This window comes from Camelina sativa, chromosome 13, assembly GCF_000633955.1.
Source record: "Camelina sativa cultivar DH55 chromosome 13, Cs, whole genome shotgun sequence".
Taxonomy (NCBI): domain Eukaryota; kingdom Viridiplantae; phylum Streptophyta; class Magnoliopsida; order Brassicales; family Brassicaceae; genus Camelina; species Camelina sativa.
The window spans coordinates 20,213,281-20,223,604 of NC_025697.1; the positions used below are offsets into that span (position 1 = coordinate 20,213,281).

The 10,324-nt window shown below is 33.7% G+C and overlaps 2 protein-coding genes across 2 annotated transcripts; one reads left to right on the forward strand and one right to left on the reverse strand.

The window, feature by feature from the left end:
• On the forward strand, positions 3,914-6,324 carry LOC104738412 (protein ODORANT1-like). The gene is made up of 2 exons (XM_010458590.1): positions 3,914-4,176; positions 5,877-6,324. The coding sequence occupies exons 1-2, from the start codon at positions 3,914-3,916 to the stop codon at positions 6,322-6,324; spliced, it is 711 nt and encodes a 236-aa protein (XP_010456892.1).
• LOC104737242 (non-specific lipid transfer protein-like 1) lies at positions 7,864-9,000 on the reverse strand. Its single transcript, XM_010457372.2, has 3 exons — positions 8,642-9,000; positions 8,375-8,413; positions 7,864-8,162 (listed from the first exon to the last, which is right to left on the reverse strand). The coding sequence occupies exons 1-3, from the start codon at positions 8,991-8,993 to the stop codon at positions 8,062-8,064; spliced, it is 492 nt and encodes a 163-aa protein (XP_010455674.1). The 5' UTR covers positions 8,994-9,000; the 3' UTR covers positions 7,864-8,061.

The window sequence follows — 10,324 nt, forward strand, 5'->3', positions numbered from 1 at the left end:
TGTATTTAGGAAAAAGACCTGTATAGCTAAAATTGCAAGTCACATTGGGAAAGAGTAGAACATAAATTTGATCTAATTTATGTATATACACGTACGTACGTGTCATAAACTGCAAGTCTCTATTATTTTTTCGTATAGATAACATGCAAATATATATTACTATAAGATAGCTTATTTGTTAATAAGTCACACATATCTACTATAAACGTAGTAAGACTACAAACCAAAATGCTTATTTACTTTTTGCGGTATAGTCTACGGCAACTGCTAATCTCCGACAACTTCAATATCCTTTGACGATGTCAGACTTCCAACACTACTTGTATGTTGTTTTCAACGAAAATTCTTTAATATAATAACTTTCTTTTTTCCACAAATAGAAATATTTTGATTAAATTTGGTCATTATAAAGAGGGTTGATTAGCCACTAAGGCTTTAATACAGAATTAGTGTAATATGAAAAATCAACACAACCAAATTTTGCTAAAGCATGTGCCACACTATTACATTCCCTCTTTGTAAAGGTAAAAGAAATTTGATCTAGTTTGGAAGCCCAAGTTCTTATGTCATGGAGAAGGTTTGTTAAAGAGACATCTAAAAGTTGACCATTAACTAATTTGATTAAAATGTCACAGTCTCCTTCAAATACTATGGAATAGTATCCTCTGATCCAGGCTTGGTGTATAGCAGCTAGGAGTCCTTTTGTTTATGCCTCTAAGGAAGATCGTGTATTAGTCAGTCTAGTTGCACCCCATACGATAGCTTCTCCTTGATTATTCCTAAATATCCATCCACCTGTTGCTTATTGTGTGTGATAATCATAGCTCGCATCAAAGTTGCATTTAAGAGTTGTATATGTTGGAGGTTCCCATGTGGTCGTGGTTGTTCTTAAAACAGACAATGGTGTTGATATCTGTTGAAAGCTGTTGATCCATTCTTTTGTCTCTTACCTTGCATGAAGTACTATCTTAGATGCACTCTCACGATAATTATTAAAAACTTGATTGTTTCGTGCTTTCCAAATTCACCATAGAAGAACAAATGGTAAAAGATAATCAAAGGTGTTGGTTGATTGTGGATTGAAAAGATACTAATTGAGCAATGGTCTCGTCTGCATTGGATGGTAATTGATTGATATTTAATGAGCAAGTACCGGAGATTCGCCAAGTCATTCATGCAAAAGGACATGTAAAGAGGGCATGGTTGATTGTTTCCTCTGTTTGACGACATCTCAGACATAAAGGGTATATATTCATACCACGTGTTCGTAGTCTTGTTGTGGTTGGTATAGCTTTTGATAAGATGCGCAATAGAAAATGCTTGATCTTTGGTAAGAGACGTAACTTCCAGATTGTGTTCTTGAGTTCAATTAATCAATGAGGTATATTTAAAACCTCCCTCATGTCAAAAGGATAGTGAGTGAAAAACCAGTACCCTAATTTTACTGAATAGGCTCCTGATCGGGTGTAGTTCCATATCAGTTTATCTAGGTGTTCCTCTTGTGAAAGATGTATTTTCTGTATAAGCTCCTGCTCTGCATGTAGGACTAGGGAAGATAGTTTTTGACTGTCCCAAATTCGGGTACCACAAACTTTGGAGATTATATGTTCTAGTGGTATAGGAGATTGCAGGGGTATAGTTTGTACTAATCTCGGTGGATGCTCTTCAACAAAGTTATCCATGCCCATGCGTATTGTTTTACCATCTCTCACAATAAATCTACTTCCTTTCTTGATAAGATCTAACCCTATTAAGATAGACGACCAACCATAGGATTGATTTTTCCTTTGTTTTGCGTCAAGAATAAGATCATCTCTATAATATCTGTTTTTCATAAGTCGGGCAAAAAGAGAGTTAGGATATTGGATGAGTCTCCATGCCTGTTTTGCCAAAAGTGCATCATTGAACTTTGCTAGGTCCCTAAATCCCAATCTTCCTTCCTTTTTTGGTTTCTATAATTTTTTCCAAGCGATCCACGGGATACTGCGATGATGTGAACTTTTTTCCCACCAATATTGCATTAAAAGTGATTCTATTTTGGTTGGGATTCCCAAAGGTAGTTTGAAACAGGACATAGCATAAACCGACATTGATAGAGCCACTGAATTAAGCATTATTGCTTTACTTGCAGGAGATAGTTTCTTTGCAGTCCATTCATTTGTCCTCTTTTTGACTCTAACAACAATATACTCAAACATTTCCTTCTTTTTTTCTACCGAACTGTTCAGGAAGTCCAAGGTACTTCCCTCCTCCTCCATGGTTAGGTATATCTAGTAGTGTTTTCAGTCGTAACTGAGTATTCCCCTATACTCTGCTTCCAAATGTAATCATAGATTTTGAAGTATTTATTTTTTGCCCTGAATAGTATTCATAGATATCGAAAATATCTTTAAGAGCTTGGCAGTTTTTCCTATTGGCTTTACAAAAGAATAAACAATCATCGGCAAACTGAAGATGTGTAATACTCGGAGCACCATTACCAATCCGGATTCCACATAGATCACCGTCTTGTTCACTTGAGGAAATTAAATGACTCAGAATATCAGAGCATAGAATGAATAGATATGGTGATAGGGGATCACCCTGTCTAATACCTATTGTTAGTTTAAAGTGGCCATAAGGAGCTCCATTTATTAAGACAGAGTAGTTTACAAAATTCACAACCGCCATTATCCACTTAATCCATTTGTCGCAGAAACCAAAAAGTTGCAAGGTTGTTTCAAGGAATTTCCACTCGACTCGGTCATAAGCTTTACTAACATCTGTCTTTACGGCCATATAGTTCTGTGACACTCGTTTCCTGAGTGCATAACTTCATTTGCAATCATCACATTGTCTTGAATTATTCGTCCTGAGATAAAAGCTGCCTGCGAGTCTGAGACGATGTCATTCAGATGAGGTTTAAATCGTTGAACAAGACATTTTGAGATAATCTTATATAGCACGTTGCATAAAGCTATTGGCCGGTAATCTGAGAGGGTTTTAGGATTATCAATTTTTGGTATCATACAAATGTTTGTATGGTTAATGCTTTGCTTCATTACTGCAGTCTCAAAGAAGTTATGTACTTCTTGTATAACTTGTGGACCAACTGTGTCCCAACAAGTTTTATAAAACCTGGCTGTTAGACCGTCTGGACCTGGAACACGATCATCACCTATCGAGCACACTGCATTATATATTTCCTCACTAGTGAAAGCTTTGGTTAGCCGCTCATTTGCTTCCACCGAGACTTTAGGGTTGAAATCAGCAAAGACCGATGGAGAGACAGAATGATTCGTGGTTGAAAAAATATTTGTGAAATTTTTTTGAGCATGTTCTCCAACCTCCTTATCACCCTGGTAAACCTGACCTTGATCATCTGATATTGAAGAAATCCAATTTTTTGCAAATCGAGTTTTAGCATAAGCATGAAAAAAGCTTGTGTTTTGATCTCGAGCAGTCATCCACTGGTTTCGACCCTTTTGTTGCCAGTGGTTTTCTTCGTCAATGTATGCTTTTGTCAGTTCAGCTTGTAGGTTCGGTATAGTTCTCTGCAAACTTGGATTTAAGCTCTCCATTGAATAGTTTAAACGGGTTTGAATTGTGACAATACGTTCTTCAGAGTTTAAATGGTGCTCTCTCTTTAGGTTTGCCATCCTCGGTCTGCAATTTTTTTTTCTCTCTATACATCTATATATGTATATACGAAATTAATAAATTAATTATATTATTCCTATAAAGAAAAAGGTTGTGGCGGACGATGTGAGAAAATGTTGGGGTTATATATAGGTGGGTGAGCTTAGATGCTTAGGCTTTTGACATAAATCTTCTAATTTGGTATATACTTTCTAATTTCTAAAAATTTAAGGTCTCATATCTCTCTAAAACTGATATACATAACACATATAAGTATATTTATAAATATAAATTAATGGGGAGGCAGCCATGTTGCGACAAGCTTCTGGTGAAGAAGGGGCCGTGGACGGTGGAGGAAGACAAGAAATTGATAAATTTTCTATTGAACAACGGCCACCGTTGCTGGAGGGCTTTGCCTAAGCTGGCCGGTCTTCGTCGCTGTGGGAAGAGCTGCCGTCTACGGTGGACCAATTATCTTCGACCTGACTTGAAGAGAGGTCTTCTCTCTGACGCCGAGGAACAGCTTGTCATCGACATTCATGCTCTTATCGGCAACATGTTTGAGCTAGTTTTAACTTTTAACCAATTTCTTTTATAGTATGTAATTGATCATTGGTCATAAATTCTAGTTATACATGCATTAACTAAGCCTTCTTGATTAGTAAACTTATTTCTAATATGTATTATGGATCAGCGATGTATAACTAGAATACATATTTAAAAAAAAAAACCCTATACGATGTATAAGTGTATAACTAGAATACATATACGAACCTGGGAAACTATTTGGCCCAAATCGACACACCAACCATGGACAGATCAGGTATGGTATAAGGGACATGTCCCGAGGCATGCTTTTATGTTCTGGCTGATGCACTTAAACAGACTTCCTACACGAGCAAGACTTGTCAGCTGGGGAATGCAAATTGATGCAAGTTGTTGTCTATGCGCTTCTTATTTAGAAACCAGGGATCACATATTTCTTCATTGTGAGGTTAGCGAGCAGCTCTGGATGAAAATCAACATGCGTCTAGGGTACGGTCCGATCCTCTTCCATACTTGGCGAGCTTTCTCTGCTTGGTTGGATACTAGAGATCATACCTCTCCCCGTTGTCTGCGGAGACTTGTGGCCCAGGCCACTCTATACGCAATTTGGATGGAGAGAAACAGTCGCTACCACAACAATATATCCACAGACGCGCTGGTACTCTTCAAAACTCTTGACCGTCAGATCAGGGATGCGATATTGGCAAAACAACATCGCCGGAAGTTCAAAAATCTTTTGCAAACCTGGCTAAAATATGACTAGTTGATCTACTCATTGTTCGCCGCTGTCAGACTCTCTCTTGTTTTTGGTTTTTTTTTTGGCAAAGGATGGCCTCAATTATCTATGTTGATGTAACTTTGCAATCATTTCATTTATGAAATTCACANAAAAAAAAAAAAAAAAAAAAAAAAAAAAAAAAAAAAAAAAAAAAAACTAGAATACATATATGCATGCATTAACTAAGTCATATACGATGTTGTCACAAACAACGAGACTATTTGCCAAAGTTCAATTCACCAATATAGTACATGGCGTATATCATATGCATGTTGTTAGCCCTGTATTTAGCAAGTTTGTTGTTCTTAGCTAGTACTCGTGTACATTTCACATGATTGTCATCATTTTTTTTAATGATTGTCATCATTATTATTTTCATATAAATCGGGTTATTCCGAGGTAAAATAACTTTCACATGTATTTTATTAAAAAAATTTGGTTCAGTCAAACTTGATGTCTTGCTTTGTGAAACATCAAAAAAGCTATAATATATATGTTGTCTAATGGTAAATGCTGTAGAAAATGTAATTGTCATGAAGAACTGAAAACTGATCTTAAATATTATTATATAAGATAATGTTTGGATTATATTATTATATAAGATAATGTTTGGATTATATTATTGATGACTTGCATAAGAAACGATATATGTCTTAATTCAGTTTTCCATCTTTGAACTAAAGTCTTCTATAGTTTTCTTTATAAAAAAATTTTTGCATTCTATTTCAAATTTTGAAATTAACTTCGAGACAAAGTAACGTTCATCGCTTCCAAATAGAATATTATAACTTATTTTGTTAGTTTCCTTTGTGTTTTATATATTCGAAGGCACAAGACTCTGACATCTCTACCAACAACCTCAAACCATTATTATTCAAAGGAAAGCATATTCAATGTAACTAAACATATTTCTTAAATTTCATTTTGTATATAGATGGTCCAAGATCGCTGCAAGATTACCAGGAAGAACAGACAACGAAATAAAAAATTATTGGAATACTCATATCAAGAAGAAGCTCCTTAAGATGGAAATCGATGAAAGTAGCACGATCACTCATCAAAATAGTTCAAAAGATGATTATGAGTTACTTGGTGATATTATTCATAACGATGAAGATTTATTCAATATTCTATGGACCAACGATGAACCTCCACTAGTCGGTCCATCATGGAGCAATAATAATGTCGGTGTTGTTGGAACAGTCGGAGACAAGAACAACATTGTGGCCGGGGAAGATCTTCCGACATGGCCATTAGAAGAAAAGAACGGTGACAGTTGGATGTTTTTAGATTATTGCCAAAACTTTGGCGTTCAGGATTTTAGGTTCGATTGTTACCATGGTTTTGGTCAAAGCTTCATGGAGACTGGTCACAAGGATTAATTAGCATATGCATTTACACATGGCACATCTACAGACATATACATATTTAAATATGCATACACATCATAGTAAGATAAAAGTAATGTATGAAGAATCATGTAAATCAGTTAAAGAAGCACCATGGTTTTCAAAAAGTACGTATAATATTAGGGTAACGGTAAAAGTATCAATAGGGTTATGGTTAATTAAGATCACTTTACTCAGAGTTGTTCCTAAGTTATTCCTATTCAACCAATATTTTTTTTCTTTCTTTGACAGCCCAGCTGGAGACTTTTGGAATCCAGATTTGGTGTTTTTTTCAGAGTTTTTTATTTTGGTCAAAGGGCGTTATCATTTCACGTGAACACGATGAGCTAGAGACTCGGTTTGTATATTACCACCATTAAATATAAAATGTGTCGATATCGTAATTTATGTAGTGGAAATGTGGAATCAATTGTCACAACAACGATTTTTTTATATATATTTAACTGCAACTTGAAGCAATTTCTCTTTGTGGAAATCATACATGCAAAGTTGCAAACTATATAACTTTGAGTTGCAAACCAGTACGAACTAGCCAAAATACCTCATACTAGGTACTAATCCCGGCTAAACATTTTTTAATAATAAATTTTATAAATAAATTATTTATAATGGTTTGTGACTAAAAATGATATTTTGAGATGTATTTTATGAGATTTTTTTGTTAAAAGGATATCTTATGGGAATATTTTATAAGATTTTAATAAGGAATTTTTTTTTTTGTTTGGAATATTTGGTTAGTGTATTTAATTTAAATCGATTATTATCCATGTAATCAGTTAAGATATCCCACATTCTAATTCGTTAAGATATCTATGTAATCGATTGCTACCCTTTTATTTAATTAATAATTATTAATAATAATTATCTTTTATACCCTCAACAGTTTTAGCCGTTATTTAACAATTTTTAATAATAATTCGTTAAGATATCCATGTAATCAATTTTTATACCCTCAATGTAATTTTTTACACTTTTCAAAGTTACTTTTAATTTTGTATTTCTCAATTAACATAGTAGAATTTTATAGTTTAAAGTATTAAACTTTTATAGAAATATCTCTATCTATTTACGCTTATTCAAAAAAATAACATTAGTTACTGAAAAGATTTTAGATATCGAAAACTTAGTCACGATCTCGTAAACAAATGATTATTTGTATAGTTTTCTAAGAAAGGTATCACGAAACCGTGTTTTGTAACTAATTCAAAACCTATATCATTAAAATTACTCTATTAAGAAAAAATGATATATTATTATTTCTAACTAATTTATATATGGCTGAAAAAGAAAGAAGTGTATAGAGGACTAGTTAAGAAGTAAGATTATTATCTTCATAATATCATGTGATCATATATCTCCGTCATTCTTGAAAACTAATATAAATATTGCAACACAATCTCAAATATCTCGACAGTAATGGTCTCTTCTTAGTAATATCACAATATTATACACATGTGATCAAAAGTTCTTTATTCTACACTATTACAATTTTGTGACTGATAAAACGCATCTCTCTCTTTGTTTCATGCATCGGTGAAACAATATTGACGACAAAAACGATATTGAAGCCAAAAACATTCAAAATTGTAAATGTAAAAAACAAACAGCCGAATCCATGGAATCAAACCAAAGTCCAAACATAATTCTCACATAATGTGGTTATGACTTATGAGCGTGATCATGACGATCAAGTCCAAAGAAATTAAGATTTTAATAAAACATCGCAGAGATCGTGATCAAGACGATTCCGACCAAGCCTGTTCCCGCGAGTTTGCTTGCAGTTGCAGCATCCTTGTCAGATTCGGTTGGTACTAGAAATGGCAAAACAAACATGTTTAGTTAAAACTTTTAAAACCTTAGAAAAGATATTGCAATGTAACCGTTCGATTTAAGTAAAAACAATATTGCTCAACACTTTCCTCGTAATTCGTTACGATTAACACTGAAAACAATAAGTAATAAATCAGAATTGTTCCCCTATTCCTACCAAAAAAAAAAAACATAGTATAAGAATTGTTCCTACCTGGACTTGGTGCTTTCGTCTGCGGCAAAGGAGCTTGAGCTAGTTTAACCAAAAAAAAAAGAAAATAAAATTTGAAATTCACTTAACGAAACGTAGTGGCAAAACTTCAGATAAGTGATATACATACTTAGCGCATAATGTTTTTTAGAGATATGTTTAAAATGGTTAAACTCATATTAGGAATGAACATTAAACATATACAAAAAATGAACCGACATATTGCTATCTAGTGCATATAATATATAAAGACTGTAACCAAAACGTTACCAGTAGTTTTGGAACACAAGTTTGGATCGGCGGTGAGTCCACAAGTTTGGGAGAAAAGAGCGTTGAAGGTGGTAACATTGAAAGGGACAAACAACATAGGGCTTTTGATAAATTTGCAAAGACAAGATAGCTGCGTGTTCACCGCAGTCTCTATGGCAGTGCAGCATTCCGGCGACGGAGTTCCTCCCTGAATAATTGCTGGAGCACAAACAGCCAAACCCGAAGTACAGTTCATAACCTCGTTGATTGCAGGACTAGGAGCCAGCGGGATATGTGGTCCCTGTCCTGAAACAGTCGTGGCTGCCATCAACAGTGTGGCTAAGAGGAAGATCACGGCGGTTATTTGAGCCATTATTAATCGTCAGTGGATCGTTTTAATTCGATTGTTGTGCTTTCTTAACTAGTAATTTATATACACAACACAACCGTTAAAACTATAGTTTTAATTCACATTATGATATACACCGTACCCTAATTGACATAGTTTATTCGTGGACTCTTGTAACAGAATGACTTATTCAGTTCCTAAAGTAAGATAATTCTTTGCACGAAACATTTTATTAGGAGCTAATGGTCAATGTTTGATCTGAATTTTCTTTTTGAGTTTTTCAGTTTCGAAAAGAAGAAGTTCAAATTTTAAATTAATCTAATACATAAATTAGGTATTGTGTTGGTTTTGGCTCAAATTTTTGGATTTTAAAATATACAAAATTAGTTTTCAAAGTTTCAGTTTGATTTTTCGTAAAAAAATAAAAATATAATTCTGTTTTAAAATATAACTTGTTCGATTTATTTTAATCCAATTTATTATTTAGTACTTTATCATAACAAAAAAAAAGAAAAAAATTTATCGTTAAACTTGGTCTACTACAGCGATATATTTCATTTTTTTTTCAAAGTTTTAGTTGCAAGTTGATCAAATGGAGAAAAAAAAATAACCAGCAAATAAATTCTCTTTTCGTAGAAAGATAACATGAATTTCCCTGAATAATATAAGATATCGAGAGAGTATCATTATGCACGTCAGAAATGGTCACTATGATAGTTTACTACGCCGGCATGGCATGATATTAGACTTATTAGTTGATGCTATGTATGAATAACATATGAATGAATGATATAATCAATATATAATAACAGTTGATGAATACATGATGTTAATTTAGGGGTCTTATATATTTTAAGTAAATAACTTTTAAAATCTAAAATGAATTAGAAGGGTAACTTTTTTTTTTCTTGAATAAATAGCACAAACAATCAGTGGTTATGTACCTTTATTATTGGTAGTTCCACACGACATTGGTAGTTCCACACGACACCTACAAAAATCAGTGGTTATGTACCTTTATTATTTATAAAACTAGGATTTTACTGCGTGATGAGATTTTTAATCTTGATTTGGGTAAAATACTAGAGAATAACATATTTTTGGGTTCTCATAGTTTACGTCATAGATGGGAAGTTACAGTGGAACATATAGAGAAGGTGAAATGGTATTGCTCTTCAGATTCGCCATCTTGTAGCCGATGTTGATGATGACAAGGACAAGAGTGCAAATAGACTTCCCATTGTATTGTTAACTTGTATGATCTCAACCGCGATAATTAGTTTTTCACCATTTGAGACATTGACTTGCTCTGTACCAATCCAGAAGAAGTAAAGACGAGTTTTATATTATTGGTT

What these genes read in the sequence shown, in the direction of transcription:
- LOC104738412 (XM_010458590.1), top strand. Translation starts at nt 3,914, where the DNA reads ATGGGGAGGCAGCCATGTTGCGACAAGCTTCTGGTGAAGAAGGGGCCG. An exon ending in CATGCTCTTATCGGCAACAT is followed by an intron (nt 4,177 to 5,876) that starts GTTTGAGCTAGT and finishes TTTTGTATATAG; the next exon opens with ATGGTCCAAGATCGCTGCAA.
- LOC104737242 (XM_010457372.2), bottom strand. Translation starts at nt 8,993, where the DNA reads ATGGCTCAAATAACCGCCGTGATCTTCCTCTTAGCCACACTGTTGATG. An exon ending in CTTGTGTTCCAAAACTACTG is followed by an intron (nt 8,414 to 8,641) that starts GTAACGTTTTGG and finishes TGGTTAAACTAG; the next exon opens with CTCAAGCTCCTTTGCCGCAG. An exon ending in GACGAAAGCACCAAGTCCAG is followed by an intron (nt 8,163 to 8,374) that starts GTAGGAACAATT and finishes TGCCATTTCTAG; the next exon opens with TACCAACCGAATCTGACAAG.